At 37.2% G+C, this 22,392-nt stretch overlaps 2 protein-coding genes and 1 long non-coding RNA gene across 3 annotated transcripts in view; 1 reads left to right on the top strand and 2 right to left on the bottom strand.

Moving 5' to 3' along the window:
* Positions 1-22,392, bottom strand: part of LOC145976321 (odorant receptor 10-like) — a 118,988-nt gene that overhangs the window by 46,508 nt on the left and 50,088 nt on the right. The window contains exons 3-4 of the mRNA XM_083107384.1: positions 18,749-18,848; positions 18,587-18,688 (exon numbers count right to left, since the gene is read on the bottom strand). Of these exons, the coding sequence (XP_082963510.1) occupies positions 18,587-18,688; positions 18,749-18,848 (202 nt within the window). The remainder of the gene's footprint in view (positions 1-18,586; positions 18,689-18,748; positions 18,849-22,392) is intronic.
* LOC145975469 (uncharacterized) lies at positions 5,148-7,495 on the bottom strand. The gene has a single exon (XM_083105965.1). It carries the CDS (start codon positions 7,472-7,474, stop codon positions 5,153-5,155), a length of 2,322 nt encoding a protein of 773 aa, XP_082962091.1. The 5' UTR covers positions 7,475-7,495; the 3' UTR covers positions 5,148-5,152.
* LOC145975983 (uncharacterized) lies at positions 10,242-10,938 on the top strand. The gene is made up of 3 exons (XR_014440145.1): positions 10,242-10,287; positions 10,538-10,711; positions 10,812-10,938. It is a non-coding gene; the product is annotated as an uncharacterized LOC145975983 (long non-coding RNA).

The following is a 22,392-nucleotide window of genomic DNA, read 5'->3' as shown; positions in this document are numbered from 1 at the left end:
AGAATCAGTAGCCATATTAGAAAATTGTTTCCTTCGTTTTGATCGATTCGGTGTCGAATATATCGGTGAATCGTTTATCGGCATATTTATCCGTGCTCGCTTTATTCCTTGCTTTGACTCTTTTATTTTTTCCTCGTGCTTCTCTCCAAACGTCAAACTCAATGGCTCGATTTTCGGCGCATCAGATTCCACAGTATTTTCGACAAGCTGTTTTAAAGGTTCGGTAATTGGCTTAAATTGTCTTTCCAATGCAACGTCTTCCTCCATTTTACCAGTTTTCAAAGCGCGATATTTTTTGCGAATTGATTCGCTCGTTTTTGCAATCTCTCTCGCAATCTTTTCACGATCGCTGTTCATGATGCTCGATCGATGTGTCGATGACGACGATCTTTTCGCGATCGCTTTACGGTATCGCGAAATCATTAAATCCTCTTCTATATCGTCCATTGATCAACATGCTGTCTTTATCAATGACTATGAAGCCATATTTGCGTTGCCAACATTTCTGACACAATGCGCGGAAATCATCGTAAGACATGTCGGTATTTACATGATCGTTGTACACATGTTTCAAGTTTGTGCCGTCTTGTTTAAATAAAATCAAAAGATTCGCATTGTCGCGTATAAGATGCTTAGGTATCTTGGCGTACGTTTGACAAAGATAGAAACAGTCGACGCTCGAGTGTCGACCCATTGCAAAGTACTCTCTTATCATATCTTGCTTGTCATGCCACGTCATCAAAGATAAAGATGGAATTCGGAAGCGCCTCGCTCGGTGGAATGACATTGCTGTTATTAGAGAATGTAAAATAACCAATTTCGTCTATAGGTGCTAATAAATTTTCCAAGTATCTATATTTCGGTTGTTGAAGCGATTTCGAGTATAGGTACACGTTCTCGAAACGTACACCGTACGGACTTTCTATCAAACTAATCAACACGTTTGTCTTACCGCAGTTTGAAGGGCCGCAAACGATACCGCGTATAGTAGTCATGTTTCCATGCTTGCGTACTTTTTTCTCCGATATTAGTCTATCGTCGAAATTTGATATTTTGATTATCCGCGCTTGTCGCACGAACCGCATGTTTTCTCTTTCGAATCAATTTTGCGAATGATCACGAGGGGGGAGACCTATTTATAGAGGTGTCTCCACTCGAAACCGCTCAGTATCAAAAATGTTTCTCCTTCTGTCGGATAACAGAGACATTCTCTGGCTTACCGCTGAACAACTGCAGTATATCCCAAAGATTGTTTTACTGCAAAATTTTAGTGATTACGTGGAACGATTGTGGGACAAGCTTCCAGAATATATAAAGGCTGATTCGGAGGTTCGACAATATCGTTCGTGCATGCGACATTACAATCAGCCGTGGCAGCGAACGCACATCGACGGTCCGCCACCGTTAATAAAAGATTGCTACGAATGTCAGCGAGAATCGTAAGAGGTAGCGGTCTCTTAAATCGTGCGATAAACGCGCTTCCCATCGAATTACATATTCCCGGTTATCAGTTTTGCGGCCCGGGAACTCGATTAGAGAAACGATTGACTAGAGGCGATCGAGGCATCAATCCATTGGACGCCGCTTGTCGCGAGCACAACATTGCTTACTCGCGAAGCAACGACCTCGGTCAACGACACGTCGCGGATCGCATACTAGCTGCAAGAGCGCGAGAACGCATTACCGCGAGGGATTCGATTCTTGGCGAAAGAGCAGCCGCTACGACTGTTTGGGCGGCAATGAAGGCAAAGACAAAACTCGGCATGGGGATGAAAAAGCCGTCGACGACAAAGAGGAGGAAAAAACGAATACTTCCAGTAGCGAAACGCGGTGGTATTTTACCACTTTTACCGTTGTTGGGAGTTGTCGGTTCTTTGGCCGGCGGTGCGGCGGTAAACGATAGCAAGGCGGCGCAACGTCAGCTGGAAGAGTTGCAGCGTCACAACCGCGCTATGGAAGGTCGCGGACTTTATCTCGCTCCGTACAAGCGTGGACAGGGATTCTCAACAAAGTCTAAGAGAAAAAAAAACATCGTAAAAACATTAAAAATGCCTACGGGTGCGACAACTAACGTGCAATTAGAACAATTGGCGAAACGTATGCACATATCTTTCTTTAGAGGTGTTTTCATGCGCAATAATTTACCGATAAACGGTGTACGACGAAACGAGAGCGGTATCGTCAATTTGGATGACGTTGATGGTCCCGGTACTCATTGGGTAGCGTACGCAAAGAGGGGAGATCGTGTCGTATATTTCGACAGTTTCGGAAATCTTCGACCACCCAAGGAACTTGTGCGATATTTCGGACGAGTGAAAATTGAATACAATTACGCATCTTATCAAAGTTACAATCAGAGCATCTGTGGACAGTTGTGTTTAAAATTTCTTCAAACAGTCGACGATCAATTTAAAGCCTGACAATCCATCGTCACGACTCAGTATTCGTTCGACATGTCACTGACACTTACGTTGACTGGCAGAAGCAGCGTTCTCGCTGTAAGCTATTTTCCCGCTATAGATTTGACCGATGCCGATTACGAGCTCGGATTAACTGATTTTGAAACTTATCATACGATTCCGAACGTAAATTTTTCGAATAATAAATTTTACTTTGGCAACGACGACAAGGAAATTACGATTCCCAAAGGATCGTACGAATTGCACGCTATAAATGACTATCTCAAACGCGCAATTTTGCGAGATGAACACCTTCCCAGAGATGTTGAAAACGATTATGATGAGGAATATCCAATAGCGCTCCGCGCCAATCATAGCACATTAAAGAGCGAAATCAAATGCGCCTACAGAATAAACTTTACCAAACCCGACAATGTAGGCTCCTTGCTTGGATTTTCGTCGAATCGTATATTGCAGCCTCGCAAGTGGTACGAATCGGACGAACCGGTTAATATTATAAACGTAAATATTATTCGTATAGAATGTAACGTGACTACTGGTACGTACACGCAATGGCATGCGCGTACACACGATACATGAATTTTCACCGAGCGTACCACCAGGATATAAGATATCGGAAACGCCGGCACAGATCATTTATCTGCCGATCATCGTACGGAGCATTACGGATTTAACGATACGTATTGTGGATCAAAGAGGTTGATTGCTCGATTTTCGAGGAGAGGAAATTACCGTAAGATTGCATATACGACGGTGACAAACATAGTATGCTCGTGCTGAACGAAACGGAGCACGCGAGAGACAATACTTTTACGAGGGACAATACTATTACGGTATCGGATGACAATAATAAGATAGCCGTTAAGGCTCCGGAGTACTTACCGTGAAACTCTGAGTTGACGGTGGCGACATAAGAGAATGCGGTAGGAATAAGAACTATATGCAACGACTTACCAGTGATCATATGGTAAGTCGTTACATACAGTTCTTTTATAATAATAGGTGCTTTCCATTTATATCAAAACTCAGATAAATCTCACTTTTGTCTTTCTTTAACATGAATGTTGAAGAAAAACAGAAGTGATATTTATCTGAGTTTTAATGTAAATGGAAAGCACCTAATGACAGAGATAATGATGATAATATATAGTTAGTAAATAAATTAACATTAAAAATTTTAAACCAAGAAAAACTTATATTTTCGAGCATCGAAGCTTACAATAAATATAATATTATATATCTTATATTATATATATAATAATATAATATATATATGTAATTAATAAGAATTATATATCTTATATAATACTACAATTTTCGTATTATATGTCATCTTGTTATAAAAAATCAATTTTTTTATTGCGCATTTTATCACAAGTTGGAAAATAATTTTAATGAGACTTTTGTGATTAAAATGATACCAAACACAATATGAATCGGATAATTTTTAATTACATGAATATTTTTATTATTTATGTAATTAAAAATAATCCGATTTATGTCGTGTTTGGTGTCATTTTAATCGTAAAAATCTCATTACTCCATTACAATTATTTTCGGATCAATAAAATGCGAAATGTAAAAATTGTATTTTCTGCGGAAAGATGAAATATGATACGAAAGACTGGAGATAAAGGAAGGCTCGCGAACGAGACTTCGTAACTCTTTCATGTTGTTCATCTCGCTTACTCCTTACTTGGTCTCTCCCTCTCTTTCGACGACTCACCAGTCTCGCGAAGATCTTATCTTATCTATAATATAAACATTTTAGAAAATAAAAATTGAAACTTTTATTTCGCATTTTATCGGTTTGAAAATAATTTTAATGGATTAATGAGAATTTTCTGATTACAATGACATCAAACACGACATAAATCGGATGATTTTTAATTAATCAATAATCAAAATATTAATTATTTATGTAATTAAAATTATCCGATTCATATTGTGTTTGGTGTCATTTTAATCATAAAAATCTCATAAAAATTACTTCCAAAAAATGCGCAATGAAAAAATTGTATTTTTTATAGTAAGATGACATATAATACGAAAATTGTAGTATTTTCGACAATTTTACAACATCTTACCACAAATGTTTATTTATCTAAAAACAAATTAATTTGTTTTTAGAGAAATAAATATTTCGTGGTAAAATTACATAAAAAATATAATTGAAAAAAACGAAAAAAATTGGAGAGACGGAAACCGAATCCTACTGGATAGTAGACATCCTACTGTACATACGGATTGCAATCATATCTACCCATTAGAGAATTGATAATTTCAACTCTAACGGCAAGATATAAATGCACCCATATGTATATATGGGTAATTAGCACGATTCATTCTATATTTTTTCATTTTAGATTTTCACTGCGCTCAACGCAGAATGCAAGTAGATAAGCGGAATTGCACATACATTTCATTTGTCTATGGTTAACTGCGCCCAGCGCAGAATGCATTTTGATATTAATACTCACTGCGCTCAGCGCAGAATGCATTATTTTGACGGTAATCACTGCGCCCAGCGCAGAATGCATTATTTTGACAGTAATCACTGCGCCCAGCGCAGAATGCATTATTTTGACAGTAATCACTGCGCCCAGCGCAGAATGCATTATTTTGACAGTAATCACTGCGCCCAACGCAGAATGCATTGTCATATATTTATTCCTTTTTCTAATGCAAGCTTATGTGTGTATCTGTCTTTTTTTCAATATTTCCACGTAAATCTATTTCTTCATCTTTTCTTTTTCCATCATTTTTTGTCTTTTTGCTTCAATTATATAATCTGGGTCACGAATTGCCATATTTCTTTCCAGTCTTGGATCAAGTAATTCTGGTAAAACACAGTCTTCATAAAATTGCACCAGTTTATTAACCATATTTTCTGACCAGAAAATATCATCACGTTTAATTTGTTCCATTTTTAATCCAAATGGTGTCCATAATGCGAAGATGCAGTATTCTCGTTGTGTAATATGTAATTGTCCTTGTATTTGATAATAGTAAACGTGACTGCGTTTCATTTCTTTATCTGTTCCATTCTTATATAACGATTGCAGATTCGACATATTTGCTGCAATCGCATCTTCTGGTGTTAAAAATCGTGCTGCAAAAGGACATTTTATTTCTACAATTCCATTATCTCCTATTAATCCATCTGGCGAAGCGCCTAAAAATGGTATTTCTTTATCTATAAATAATCCGCAACGTTTAATGTTAATATTCAGTGCACTTTCGATACTTTTGCGTGCAATATCCTCGTATTTTGTCCCGTGTTCCACTGATTCCACATTTAATTGTGGATATATTATTGATTTAACTCTTGACACGCAAGAAGTACTTTTTCTCATTTTACATATATGTCCAAAGTGAGAAGCGGTTATTATTTTTGTGCGATAATATCGCCAAATGCCGCTTGCTGCTTGTTCTTTAGTTTCTTCTTCTATTGCTACTCGCTTTAATTGCCAATCTCGTAGCATATGCATGTGTTGCGCTTTTCTTAATTCAATTTCGGCTGATGTTGCATCAGGTTTATCAGCCTGCGGCCCATAATCTTTGTCACATATTGCACGTTTTACGTAACGTTGCGGTGTTGATCGTTTTCTCATGTCATGTACACTTGTTTTTTTCTTATCTTCTAAATGCACTGCTATTTCCCCTGGTTTTGTTCCCAGAACATTACTTAAATGACTTATAGGCTTGCCAGTGTTAAATGTGACTGCTGCAGCATTACAACGCGTTTCATACGATCCTCTTAGACCATAATTAACTCTTTTTCCACCAGTACATTTTGCTATTACAGAGTTAAAAGTTTCTACTCTATTACTGTCTTTATTTTGTAATAAACTTTTGGCATTCCAACTTATATATTTTAATGCATTTTGAAGCTTTTCATATAGTCCACATCTTTTTAATTCTGGAATATAATTTTCTTCGTTTTCTTTTTGCGATCCATCGCAGAAATATCCTATTCTTGCACATCCATTATGTTCGCCAAAAACGTGATTTATTATATTATCCACGTCTATTTTGAGAGCTTTAATTTTTTCTTGCATTGTACTCTCCTCCTCCAAACGATATTCTACAGCTTTCGTTACAGCTGTTCTAATTCGAAGTATCCGATTACCAATTACATTTCTTAATTTGCCAAAACGTCCTTTTGTCTTTGCTATTTCCTTTATTTTTGATGCCAAGTTGCGCAATAAATGATTTCGACATTCTATTTTTTCTATAAAAACATTAGGATATGGATTTGCTTGTATTATTTTTTTATATACACTGCTATCTCCGTCTGCTATAAATGTGGAATAAATTAGTCCGCGCTTTTCTATGCTTCTCTTAAATCCTTCTACAATCGCTTCTGCTTCCATGCTTGTTGAACTACAATCTCTACCCCAATTTTTATAACATTTATGATTTACAGGTTCTTTTTTAAGCTTCTCTGCTGTAACACAAACTGCACAATATTTATTTTTTACAGACATGTGCAGTACTTTGCCTGTTCGTGCACCAATTATTGTGCCTACACCTGATAAAGAATCATACCGTCCTGTTCTGTATGATCTTTTCATCCAGCTTCCGTCACCTTTTACTGCTATATGTGGTATTCCATTTATTATTTCATTGCGTTGTAATGCCAAATCACGTTCTTCATTCGCAGCAGCATTCATGCTTTCTTCTGCAATTTTTGCAAATGCTTCAGCAGCAGTTTCATGGGCCTTTTCATAAGTTTTTTTTGTCATGCACTTAATATTCATAGCAGCGCAACTTTCTTGTAACTGTGTATATCCTGTACCAGTTAGTATTGCGCCAGCCACTGCCCCTATATTTACATGTAGACTTTTGTCAGGGGGCGGCTCACTCCAGACGAAGCTTTCAAAATTGCACATTCGGCATTTGAAAAAGAATTTATTTTTTAGTCCATACGCTCGGGCACCAATAAATATTAAGTCACGAAAACTACATTCTATTCCGCGACTATGGTTATCAAATTTTTCATGTAACTGTTCAAAAAGATAGACAAAATCTACGATACATTTTCCTGGCATACTGTTACTTTCTAGGCGGTATGCATCTATATTGTTATCTGTTATTAAAGTGTCACTTTCTTCAGTCTCACTGTCCTCTAATATTTTTCCCAATTCATTATCACTTAATGTATGTGTCGTTATTTCCTTGTCTGTATCTATTTCGAGACCCATTGCAGCTAATTTGCCATGCATAATTCTATCATCGTGAAAAGTTAGCTCATCACTATCTAATGTGTCATTGTGCTCTTGTGTCAATCTTTCCTCATCTATATTTATTTCGATATCCATTGCAGCTAAATTATCATGCATAATTACATCATCCTGAAAAGTATGCTTATTTTGATCTACTTGCATTATTTCTTTATTTAATACATTAATTCCTTTATTCAATATATATATTTTTTTCAATTTTTCTTTTCTCTTATAAATTAATGAGATGAATTGATGAGAATAATGCGCGAATGTCTCAAATCAATAAAACGTTTGCATATGGTTTTTTATAATAATTAAATTGCAATATAATAATTTATATCATAATATAATGTTGCGATATAATTATTAGGTGTTTACCGCAAAAAACTTTTTTTCGTTATGTTATACAGGGTGTCCCATTTTAAAGGACCCACTCAAATATCTCAGAAACACGGCGTTAAATCGAAAAATGTTTCAAACAAAAGTTGTGTGGCTTCAAGGGGGCCATAAGATGGTACCATTGGTTTGACCTTGAAGAGTCATTTGAAGGTCACGTGAAGGTCACTTCAATTTTTTTAAACGGAACACCCTATATATTTTTGCACATTCTTGTAGCTTATCTCGAGAGCTTTTCAAAACACTATAATTAAGTACCTTTTCGTTAAGTACTTTTTGAGTTATGAGGCTTGAAATAATTTCTTAATTTTACATAAACCATAAAATATCTTGTAAAATATTCATTTTTCGATTATCTTACCTTAATACTTTTACGTACAAAATAATGAGAGGAATCGATTGGTGTAAAGAAAACACATAATTGTTTCGAAAAAAAAAATGTAATTTGCAATTAACAATTACATTTTTTTTTTCGAAACAATTATGTGTTTTCTTTACACCAATCGATTCCTCTCATTATTTTGTACGTAAAAGTATTAAGGTAAGATAATCGAAAAATGAATATTTTACAAGATATTTTACGGTTTATGTAAAATTAAGAAATTATTTCAACCCTCATAACTCAAAAAGTACTTAACGAAAAGGTACTTAATTATAGTGTTTTGGAAAGTTCTCGAGATAAGCTACAAGAATGTGCAAAAATATATAGGGTGTTCCGTTTAAAAAAATTGAAGTGACCTTCACGTGACCTTCAAATGACTCTTCAAGGTCAAACCAATGGTACCATCTTATGGCCCCCTTGAAGCCACACAACTTTTGTTTGAAACATTTTTCGATTTAACGCAGTGTTTCTGAGATATTTGAGTGGGTCCTTTAAAATGGGACACCCTGTGTATATATATATATATATATATATATATATATATATATATATATATATAAATTTAATGAGCTTTTTTTATAGTATAGTACTTTAGTATAGGAGTACTGCAGTGTAGCAAAAAGATGAAACGCTCAACCGTTTTTGAGAACATTTATTTATTGCGCCCGGTGCGAGTTTAACAGTTTACGTCTCTCTTGCCAAATATTTATAATAAAAAACAAACTTTTCAACTAAAAAGGAACATTTATTTGATGTAAATAAATACATTTATTATTTATTTTTTTATTTTATTATAATGACTGCTCATTTCTACCTAAAGTTTGCGCCCGGTGCGGGGGTACTGATGGTACCGCCCTAGTTACGGTACTGACAGTACTACATTATAAAAAAAGTTCATCAAAATCCGTGATACCAAGATTAATTACCGTGATTGATGTACACTGGCTTTCATTACTTTGGTTATATGACGAACAGTGTGCACGGTAATTTTTCTATTTTCTTTTCTATTAATAAAATAATGTTACCTTTTATTTATTGACGATTTTCGTCTGCTTAGCCGCTTGCATGATAATCGGTACTTTTTTGTATTGCGCCTCCTTCCATAAATTCGTTCATTATCTTCGTCGCACATTTTCTTACTAATTTCACGCGTTTCCATAATATCAATAATATTATGAAAGTAACGAAAACTTGAGCTGTCTATTAGATCGCTCGATTGTTAAAGTACTTAGCGCACAAAGATGTAATAAGATATCGCGCGCGACGAAAACAAACAACTAGCGAAGAAGGCGGCGAGAAGCGGCGAGTATGTGTGTGTGTATGTGCGCGTGGGCATTCTGGCATCACTGGTGTAAACCAGTCGATGCTTTACTGCGGTGCGAACAACATGTGAGTATGCAATATATACGTAAATAGTAGAATAATAAAAATATAATAAATAATTATATCCCAGCAAACACAGAATATTGCAGCAACATTGCTGCAATGTTGTAATATTGCCACGACATTGTTGCAATGTTATAATATTGCCGCAATATTGCTGTAATATTCTGTTTGCTGGGATAATAATTATAATTCTTTCAATATTATAATAGAAAATCTTTCAGAGTATATACTGTAATAAAAAATAACGTGAAGCAGTAACGTAATATTTATATACTAATTTTATTTATTATATAAATAGATCCAGCCGACAGAAAAAAGAAATGATGAGAAAAGAAGGCGAGAGGATGAAAGATGAGAGAAGGATGAAGAAAGATGAGGAAGATAGAAGAAGGAATGAACTGGAGAGAAAGAAAGAGGAAGAGAGAAGAGAGAGAAAGAAGAAGGAAGAGAAGGAACAAGAAATAAGAAAAAAAAGGTTTGTGTGTTATTATATATGTGTGTGTGTGTGTGTGTGTGTGTGTGTGTGTGTGTGTGCGCGCGTGCGTGCGTGCGTGCGTGTGTGTGTGTGTGTGTGTGTGCGTGCGTGTGCGTGTGCGTGCGTGTGTGTGTGTGTGTGTGTAACATGTATTGTTTTCTTTTTAGATTATTTTCTTTTTTTTGTTAGAGTATTCTTTAAATTAAAGTCCTGTAAATAAAACATTTAATAAACGACATGATTGAATTAGGAGATTGGAAAAAGAGCGTGGAAGAAAAGATGAAAGAAGAAAGGACGAGGAAGAAAATGAGATGAGTATAGAAGAAGAGACGACTAATGAAGACGAAGATAAAGAAAATGAAAGAAAAGAGAAGGAAAAGAAGAAGAAAAGAGGAGGAACAAAATTAAAGGAAAGAAATAAAAAGTATGTTAAATTTTAAATATATACAAAAAGTTTTAAAATTATTTCTATTTTGTAAATTTAATTTAATTTTTTAATTGCTACGTTTTCTGTGTACGTATAGTTATTACTCAACAAGAGTGAAAAGAGGAGGATGGAGAGGAGACAGTAGAGGAGACTGGAGAGGAGGATGGAGAGGAAACTGGAGAGGAGACAGTACAGGAGACTGGAGAGGAGGATGGAGAGGTGGAAGATGGAGAGGAGGAAGAGGAGGATGGAGAGGACGAGGACGCGTTGGGAGGATGGGTCACTCAGACTCTCGTCCTGGTTCTGGGCCTGTTTTTATTTTTAATTATGCTTATTAAAATATTAAAAAATCTAAAAAAATATATAAAAGTTTTATTATAATCATACATAAAATAATAATATTAATAAAATATCTCAGATTTATGAAGTCATAGATTTTAATATTAATTATTTTCATTATAATAAATAATATCTTTCCTCTCTCTCTTTCCTATATTCTTCCCTATTCCTATTTCTCTTGCTTGGCATTGTGCAAGGGCCTCATTATGTAGAAATATTTCTACGTTACCTACATGGTATCGACATATTACCCACACGTTACCCACATGTCAAAATTCTCATGCAGCGCCTCACTGCTATAAATCGGTGAACTATAAGGCGTGAAAAATGGCCTCGTAAGCGAGTAATGACAGCCCAATTTACGTTGCGTCCCATTTCATAATTATTTGCTTTGTGCTAGTGTTGTGGTGTGCAATGTATTAAGGAAACTTATAAAAATGGACGGATACTAAGCTGTATAAGGAATAAACTTTAGAAAGTAACATTTTCCTCTCCTTTCGACAGCTGTCAAATCGCGTGTTTTTTCGCATTTTCAAGGCTTCATTTCGGACTCAATTTACGGCTATTTATAAATTGTGAAAGGAAAGGATTAGTATCCATCCATTTTTACAGGTGTGCTGAAGAGATTGGTAGTCTTATTTCATTCAAATATGTTTTTATTTAGATGTCAGTCGCAATATAAATATGGGTGTCCTTTCTCGCTTATGACGTCACGATTTCAAGATGGCCGCGGTGACTACTCCGGAGCCTTAAGAAGAAGCTGAACACGTTGAATCGTGAATTTTTAAAATCATTGGGATTCATCGTACGAAAAGAATGATTGATATTTTGAATATCGGAGGTGAGCCAGTCTTTGACGATCGCATCGTCAAGATTGAGACTCATACGTACAATCCGTACGCCAATACGACGCTTGGATACAGCGATGAGATACGAATACCTATACAACATCAGGATTTGTACACGTTACCGTGCGAAAGCTTTCTTTACATCGAGGGAAGGTTTAATGTGCGTAAAGCGAATGACGAAATGAAGGTTGTATTGGGAAACAATTGCGTCGCATTCATGTTTGATGAGCTTCGATACGAACTCGACGGAGTAGAGATTGATCGCAACAGAAATGTTGGAATAACTTCGACGCTCAAAAATTATGTCTCTCTAACGCAACAGAAAAGTATAAACTTGAAGAACGCTGCGTGGGATTTGACGTACAACGGTGACAAAAATTATTTCAATTATTGCGTACCGCTCAACATGTTGCTGGGATTTTGCGAAGATTATAAACGCGTTGTGATTAACGCTCGTCACGAATTGATTTTGATACGTTCGCTCAACGATAATAATTGTCTATTCGAACACCCATTGTCGGAAGCTGAGATTGAATTACTCAAGATACAGTGGCGTATGCCTCATGTAATATTGAATGAGATTAATAAATTGTCGATGTTGCGAATGTTGGAAAGCGGACGATACTTGAACATGAGTTTCCGATCTTGGGATCTATACGAATTTCCTCTGCTGCATAGCACGACTAAGCATTCGTGGACCGTGAAAGCCGCCTCTCAGCTAGAGAAACCACGATACGTGATCTTTGCACTGCAAAGTGGTAAAAAGAATTCAGTGTCACAAGATGTTAAATTATTCGATAACTGCAAATTGACCAACGTTAAACTCTATTTAAACTCGGAATTTTATCCCTACGATGATTTAAATTTAGATTTTGAAAAAAATAGATTCGCCGTCCTATTCGACATGTACTCTCGTTTTCGCAAATCTTATTACGGATGCGATAACAGCACCACGCTATTAACTATTTCAAAGTTTCTACATTGCGGTCCTCTCGCGGTCATTGATTGCTCGCGACAAAACGAGTCTGTCAAAACTGCTACCGTGGACGTGAGAATAGAGTTTGAATGCAGGGAAAATATACCGGCGAATACTACCGCCTATTGTCTCATCTTGCATGATCGGGTTGTCGAATATAATCCATTGACCAATGTAGTCCGCAAAATTACATAAGTCAGCAAATATCACCTCCATTGCATATGAAAAAAATATAAAAGATTGAGATGTTTGACGATCGACATCAGTCTGCGATCGGATCTTGTCATCATGGTTGTGCCAACGTTTGTGGATCTACAAGGATTTATCGTTGGGAAAAATTTTGTCGTGAAGGAAGCTGCTGTTCTGAGAAAGGGATCCGTACTTTCTCATTACATTTTTACATGTCCTGAACCATGGCACATGCTCACAAAATCTGAGAGATGTCAGGTTTTATGGCTGATGAAAAATCACCATGGATTATCGTGGAATGATGGACACGTTTCATATTGGAAGTCGAAACGTTTAATTACGACGGCGGTGATGGGTGCAACGGAGGAGGATGATGATGCGTCACCTCTCGTGTACGTTAAAGGACACGAAAAACGGCAATGGTTGGCCAATATACTGGACAATGATGCGAGAAACAATGTGATTATCGAAACTTTGGATGCAGACTATGAGGATGTAGCTTCTTTAAATAAGTTAGATGTTAAGAATACTGTACGTTGTGAAAATCATGTAAAAAATTGTGCTTTACAAAATGTATTTAAGATTTATAATTGGTGGTTGAAACATCATGATAATGATTCATCGAATCCATATTTATAATAAATTGATGATGCAATATACTTTTATCATCTTTCTTGTTCTCTCCTTTCTTTCCTCATCTCTATCTATGTACGTGCGCAGTATCGTGTTTCCGTACGTGACACAGCTGCCACATATTGTATTTCGATACATAGTGATACATTGTAATACATTTAAATATTTGATAATTGAATATAGTTTTGCGTTCGTCGTTGATTTCCGTTTAACGAGCGTTCGTTTCCGTTCGACAGCCGTTCATTTCCGTTCGAAGAGCGTTCAATTGCCGTTCAATTGTCGTTCGATGACCGTTCATTCCCGTTCGACGAACGTTCGTTTCCGTTCGACGGGCGTTCGTTTCCGTTCGACGGGCGTTCGTTTCTGTTCGACGGGCGTTCGACGGGCGTTCAATTACCGTTCATTTCCGTTCGACGAGCGTTCGTTTCCGTTCGATGACCGTTCATTTCCGTTCAACGGGCGTTCGTTTCCGTTCGACAGGCGTTTGATAGCCGTTCGTTTCCGTTCGACAGCCGTTCAACGGGCGTTCGTTTCCGTTCGACGGGCGTTCAATTACCGTTCGATAGCCGTTCGACAGTCGTTCGTTTCCGTTCGCTGACCGTTCGACAGTCGTTCATTTCCGTTCGATGACCGTTCGATGACCGTTCAATTACCGTTCGATAGCCGTTCGTTTCCGTTCAATAACCGTTCAATTACCATTCGATAGCCGTTCGTTTCCGTTCAACAACCGTTCATTTCCGTTCGACGAGCGTTCGTTTCCGTTCGACGGGCGTTCGATGACCGTTCAATTGTCGTTCGATAGCCGTTCGACGGGCGTTCATTTCCGTTCGACGAGCGTTCGTTTCCGTTCGATGACCGTTCGACGAGCGTTCAATTACCGTTCGATAGCCGTTCGACAGTCGTTCGTTTCCGTTCGATGACCGTTCGAGCAGGGTTGACGCATTATATTATAATGTTATATTATATCATGCTAAGTTGCATCGGAACATGCATACTTTTGTCTTACGGCGCGTTTTTGGTAAAGCGATAATGATATGTCCCTATTCTAAAGTTTCGTACCGAGACGACTGTCTCCTCACAAAGTCGCGATATGATAATATTAATATTATATTATATACCACGCTGAGTTTCATGGGACCGTACTTTTTGTCTTACGACGCGTTTTTGATATGGTGATAATGCCACATCTCTACTATAAAATCTCGTGCTGAGACCTCGTTCTCTCATCAGAAAGAGTTTAGTAGTGCAAGAAGAGATTGAAAGTGTGTTAAGAAGTTATATTTAAAAAATGGATCGTGTAAACGTTTACCCCCAATGGAAAAAGAAATGTTCGACTTATTATGCATCGTGCTCCTAAAGCTGATGTTCCTGTGGAATGTAAGTATCGTTTTTTGTGATTATTTTGTAAAAAAAAATTTGTGTATTTATATTAATTATATTTTATAAATAAATATTTTTGATATAGTTCCAGGATGAAGTCCGGATACCTGGATTCGTAAACATTGAGCACCGTCAGTGGGTGCGGGTGGTGCGCCAGGCGAGGAGAAGCCATTTCTCCTATATGTGGGGCGACACCCCGGAGAGTCGCCAGGTCGAAGATATTTTCGACCTGCGGCGGCTCTTCGGGGAGGAGCCCTACGATGAAATAGAAGAGGAATGGGTGCAAGAAAATTGGGTAATAGAGGAAGAGGAGCAGGAGGAGGAAGATGAAAAAGAAGAGGAGGAAGAGGAGGAAGAGGAGGATGGGGAAAGAGAAGAGGAGGAGAATGATGAGCAGGATGAAGAAAGAGAACAGGAGGAGCAGGAAGAAGAGGAACAGGAATGGATAGATAGATGTAAGTGTTTTTTTCTTTTTATAAATCTTATCGTAATATACTTCTATTAACGCAGCATCTTTTTTCTGTTCCAGGAGCGGCCTCCCCCTTATATATCTTTTTTATATTTTAAATTTTTATTTTTTATATTTTATATTATTATTATTATATTTTTTAAATTTTATATCTAGCTTTTATTATTATATATTATATATTAAGCACACACACACACACACACACACACACACACACACACACACACACACACACACACACACAAAATTGTATTATACACATTTTAAAATAAATTTTTATATTTTGATTAAAAAAAATGTATTTATTTACGCGCCTCTCCTTGCGCTCCCATCCCTTGCGTCTCTCTTGCGCTAGTTGTAAGTCTCGCGATATCTTCGTTGTGTTCTCTCTCGCGCGTTAGTTGTAAGTCTCGCGATATCTTCGTTCTCTCTCGCACGCGTTGCTCTCGCGCTATTATCGTTCTAAGTCTCGCGATATTATAGTTCTCTTTCGTATGCGTTCTCTTCGCGCTATCGTTCTCTCTCACACGCGTTGCTCTTGCAATATCGTTCTCTTTCGTACGCGTTGTTCGCGATATTATCATTCTCTCTCTTTCATATGCTCGTCGCTATCACTCACTCACTTACCTTTGCGTCGTCCTTCTCCCACCTATGCAGCATCTTACAATGCGTCATCCTTGTCCCACGTTGACGCCATCCTTGTCGCACTGTCCTCTTCACACTTAGCGCTATCCTTTTCCCACAACTAGAGCTATCCTTCTCACACCACCGTCTTCTTTTCGCGGATCCCCCCCTACCCGCGCGGACCCCCTCGTCCATCGCTCGCGCCGCGGATCCCCCCCTACCCGCGCGGACCCCCTCGTCCATCGCTCGCGCCGCGGATCCCCCCCTACCCGCGCGGACCCCCTCGTCCATCGCTCGCGCCGCAGATCCCCCCTTCCCCGCACGTGACGTCGCCCCCCGCGTGACGTCATCCCCCGCGTGACGTCACCCCCCGCACGTGACGTCACCCCACCGGTTCCCCTCGCCCCTCACCCCCCCTGAGATCCCTGAGTTAGAACCGGCTTAGTATCACTACTGACATCTGCAATAGTTAGTCAATTCACTCGATATTTGAATACTTATTTATCGCGATATTTGAATACTTATTTATCGCTATTATATTCTCAGTGGAATCCCGTTCCACTCGCACTTATGCCGAGAAGCGCTGGACCAAACGAAATAGGTATCGTCGGAACCGCCGAACGCGCAACCTATTGGCTCAGGCTGTGGCTGACCCTTCCTTTGTACTAGATATAAGTAAATTAAACACAGATCTTCCCATCATCAGAATCTTCTTGAGCAACATTCAAGAAGATACGCGAGACGCTCCTATCTGTCTTCTGGAACCCTTCCTCCTAATTATACTCTCGTATATAAAGTAGAACCTGATTCGATAGAAGTAGATCCTCCATCTGACCCTCAATTACTTTCACCCTCTCCTTTTCCCCCCAACGAACCATCATCAGATTCACTTTCTCCTTTTCCCCTTAACGAACCATCATCAGATTCACCTCCTCCTTTTTCCCTTAACGAACCATCATCAGATTCACCTCCTCCCTCTTTCCCTGCTCTTCCTCCTCCGATTTATTCCTTTATCGATCCTAGCGATCCACGCATCGCGAGATTCCTTAGTATCTTTTACCCTGAGTATACTGATCCAATCTCTCCAGATTGCTTTACTTTAGGACCTGGTCCCATACATATTCCTATCCTCAAAGATTTCCTCAGCACCACTCCTCCCAATATCTCCTTCCTTTGTTTCACCCCTTTTACTGATAACCCCATCGCCTTTCCTATAGAATACCTACGAGTAAGGTATCTTCCAGAATCTAGTTATTCTAATTTTGATTAAATCCTCCTCGTCTCGCATCTACACACACACACACTCACTCATATATTCACATGTTACAGAATTATGTATTCTTCGAATTATAAATCTTTATAACTTTTATCTGAGCATGAATTATAATAAATTGATTTAGATTAATTCTCGCGTTCAATTTAATCGATCCTTCTCACCACCCCTACTCCTGAATCGCAGTGGGTCCCGTCCCGGGTAATAAGGATTAAGTTCCTTTACCAAAAAGGGGACCGTCGAGCGGACATACGGATCGAGAATAGAGTAAGATCGACCCTTCCGGTCGTTGACCTATCTTCGTCCCTCCCGCAAGCTCGCACGACCTGAGATATTTGCCCTTAAGGCACCTGTTCTCGGGATATCTGTGTTACGCCCTTCCTTTGGCCCATCCTTCCTCGGGCCTAGACGTAACATATATAATCTATTATAGTTATTTTTAGATGTAATTTCCCAATATCAGAATATTCTGTTTACAATTTTTAAATGTAAAATATGCTACATTTTATCAGCTAATCAATATTTTTAATTATAACTTAAATAAGTAATATACTAAATAACTTAGTAGCGTCAACAAAATAGATAGATAGAATCAAGTTAGAAATTTTTTTTGCAGTTAAATACAGGGTGATTCGAAATAATCTATTATCCTTAACATGACATATTCCTGACTCAATTCTGAGGCAACTTTTTCTTTTGCAAAATTATTTCCGAAGCTTAGTTTTTATATCAATTTATCATTACACATGATATACGCACAAATATATGCACACATACGAACACACATTTTGTCTCTTCCTTTCTCTCTCACTCATTCACTTGTAATCATTATCATTCTTAGCTGATGACAAGGCGCCTTATGTAAGCGCGTGCGTTTGATGGTGAATCGCACCGCTCTTGCCTGCCCCTTATACTCGGCAATAAGTTAACTATTTCCTTTTATAATTTAAAAATTAAGTTTCGAAAAAATTTTACAAAAGTAAAAATTGTCTCAGAATTGAATTATCTCAGAAATATGTCATTTTAAGGATAATAGGTTATTTTGAATCACTATGTATAAACAGTAATGTGATATAACAAATTAAATGCGCGTTTATAAGCTTTCTATCATTTTATTAAATAATTTTTTCAAAAAACTTACAGCTTCTTTCAAATCATTGGCTGCCAACGCTGTGATATACATTCGTTGCAAAGCTGCTGTTATCATAGATAAGAATTGAGGGATCAGGATATGAGATTGTATCTGTCAAATTATTTGCAATTAAATTTAAAAATTCTTCAGTTTACAATAATAAATACTTACGTATAGAATGGGAAAGCAGCCGCTGATTACGGTAAATCCCATTGTAAGCGTAGTTTTAAAAAGTATATCTCGAATAGCTCGTTGCGTTTTCTCAATAAAACTGCTTACATAAAAATATATGGAAGCTAAATTAATATGCATTTCAAATAATTAAATACTGACAAAAGAAAGACTAAGCAATGCAAAAATCCAGAAAATATGAGTCTTTGCAGAAATGTAATACATACGAACACAACCATATTTTATTTAGGTAGAAAGACAATTCTCTTCTTCCCTTGCCCTCCCTCTTTCACTCTCTCTCATTTTCACGCTTTCTCTCTCTCTCTCTCTTTCTCTCTATTTTCTTCTCTCTCTTTTTTCTCTCTTTTCTTCTCTCTCTTTTTCTTTTTCGTTCTCTCTTTAGAGATGAAAACATTTTTTCAAAGAAAAAATTTAATTCTTTGCATTTTTGCAAATACTGGTCAACAAAATTATCGTATAAGTAATTTCATATACTGACAAAAGAGTTTTGTAAATAATATATATTTTTCGGATATCATATGCATATTGATCATGTTACGCACTTAGAGCAAAAGATGGTGAGATGAATCTCGCTTCGCGTAGAAAGTTATAATGTGAAATAGATGTCGAAATTTCTAATTTCTATTATTGTATGGTTCCACATGGGTTTGCAACTTTCCACGCGAAGCGAGATTCATCCCATACCTTATGCTCTAAGTAACATAGTCAATACGCATATGGTGCCTAAAAAATATATATATTATTTACAAAACTTTTTTGGTTAATAATTATGAATAAGGATGAAGGACAGCTAAAACCTTTCGAATGTCTCTTAGAGTCATTACTTAAGAATATATATTAAAGTCAAGTTCATTGGAGCTTCCTGTTTTTTTCTGGATTTTTACTAATTTGAGTAACATTTATATTTATAACTTTTAAACAATTGAAAATCCAGATGTACGACCTTAACAGTTGACCTTAATATGATCTCTCGAGGCTATGTGCAAAGTTTCATCTCAATCGGAAGAGTGCCACATTCGAACACTCTTCCTTCCTTTTCAAGAATGAAGCCTTTAAAAAGCATTCGTTAAATTTTTATCTTTTCTTCCATCATCTTTTCAAAAATAATTGACGTGTATTGTATTGCATAATTTAACGCACTCTACGGGGTGAAATCAATTTTTCTCGCAAATTTCAAGCTAACTATCGTAAAATGAGGACATTTCTTTATCAATTAAAAAAAATAAGATAAAACTGCATATTAGCGACGACCTCATCAATATCGATGACCTCGATATATGTTATCAAAAACATGTTCCTGAATGACATTCAAAAGATTTTAACCGTCGCTCGTTATTTATATAACAAAGATATAAATAATTAAAGATAGTAACTAACCGATGGCATAATAGTAAACCTCATTTTGCGTGGAATACTGAAAATCTATATGAAATTATACAATAATAGATAGTATAGTTTTGCATTGAAAACAGGAAGCACACACACACACACACACACACACACACACACACACATACAAAATATAGAGGAAACCTTTAATGTAAAAAATTGAAAACCCATGCGGGGCCATTGAACTTATTTTGAGTAAATCTGTATAAACTGCACTCTCAGCAAGAGATAAGATGTAGAATGAACTTTCCTTTATTTTACAAAGTACATGTATGGATACAGTGGGTTCCGCCCCCCCCCCCCCTACGGGGACTCTACTCTCTAAAATAAATTTGGTTTAAAACAGAAATAGGTTTGGGATAGGTTATATCTTCCGGAAATGGAGCCTCCCCCGTAGAGGCTTGCTGAGAGTGCAGATTTATCCAGAATAAGAATTCACGGGAACATTGAACTTATTTTGTAAATAACTTTGTAATAAATAACGAGTGACGGCTTTTTGCCAATTAATCAGGGACATGTCCTTGACAACATATGTCAAGGTCATTGAAATTGGTGAGGTCGTCGCTAATATACAGTTTTACCAAAAATAAGATTTCATTCTTTTCGCGAAATACTTTTCTTCCTTATAAATTAAAAAAATGAGTAATTTTGTACGATTATTTTTCGCGGAGTAATGGCATATTAAAGTATCCATACATCTTTGTCCAACTACCGTCAACATTAGCACTATCCGAGGCCCATCACGAGGAAGTTACTGGTCGGATTTAGTCATCGGATTTAGCATCGTATATGTGCGTGCGTGTGCATGTGTTCGCGCGCGCGCATTTGTCATAGCAGAAATAAGGTTTATCCTCTTGTGATATTTAATGAGATTATTCATCAAATATCGCGTGAATCAGAGAGTTCTTATCGTATCTTTGCTGTGACAAACATTCTCACATATGTGCGCGTACGCACACACGTATTCACGCACTCATACAATGCGCCTAATCCAGAAACCTTCTTGTGATAGGCACCGAGTAATGTTGGCGATAATTGAACAAAAATGTACTTTAGTATGCCATTACTCCGCGAAAAAGAATCGTACAAAATTACTCACTTTTTTATTTATAAAGAAGAAAAGTCTATATTTTACGATAGTTATCATGAAAGTGAGAAAATATAATTCCATCTTATAGAGTGCATCAAACTATGCAATTTTTTGCACGTAATACATGCCCTTACTTTTAAGAAGATGGTGGAAGAGGGAAGCATAAATTAAAAATCTAACAAATTTTTAAAGTAGAGGATTAATTTTCTTAAGAAAAGAAAAAAATTATTCATTTACGACTTTTGAAGAAGCTATGCCTTATTGAAATTATGTGAAATTTTGGTGTAAAATTATTTATGCGATAATTTTGTTGATATCTCTCTAAAGGATTTAAATAAAAACGTCAAAAGTATTAAATGTATATATGTATATGTATTAGAGGCGTGCAAATCTGCTCTCACTCCCGCTCGTTCCCGACAGCGAGACTGGATTCTCGCTGTCGGGAACGAGCGGGAGTGAAAGCAGATTTGCACGCCTCTAATATGTATACAGGGTGTTCCTAAAAGGTCTCGTCAAACTTTAACCATAGATGCTACGTATCAAAACAAAGCAAAATGTCCATATAAACATGGGTCCGGAAATGCCCCCTTTCTGAGGTAACACAGGGTGAAGTCACGTATTTTCATAGGCCTATTTGGCTCAATCACTGTAGTAATGATTTGCATCAGATAAGATGTTCAAAGTGGGCACCATGAGCAGCAATGCACGCTCCACAGCGTCGCACCATGGATTTTGATGCGTAGCATCTGTGGTCCACAGATACTGACAGTGAAGAAGTTTACTACTGTACGTATTGCGTTAAGTACGTGCTCACTATTGCTGCTCATGGTGGCCACTTTGAACATCTTATCTGATGTAAATCATTACTACAGTGATTGAGCCAAATAAGCCTATGAAGATACGTGACTTCACCCTGTGTTATCTCAGAAAGGGGGCATTTCTGGACCCATGTTTATATGGATATTTTGCTTTGTTTTGATACGTAGCATCTATGGTTAAAGTTTGACGAGACCTTTTAGGAACACTCTGTATATATGTATATATAAAATCTATAATATTTATCCTATTATCCCATTAAACACTGTTTGTTGCAGTAAATAATGTGATAATATAACGAGGAAGGAACAAATAATATAACGCAAAT

The sequence above is a fragment of the Camponotus vicinus genome, unplaced genomic scaffold, assembly GCF_025532165.1.
Source record: "Camponotus vicinus isolate PSW18456_S1 unplaced genomic scaffold, iyCamVici1.0 SCAF_8, whole genome shotgun sequence".
Taxonomy (NCBI): Eukaryota; Metazoa; Arthropoda; class Insecta; order Hymenoptera; family Formicidae; genus Camponotus; species Camponotus vicinus.
This window is presented reverse-complemented; position numbering and strand designations above follow the sequence as displayed.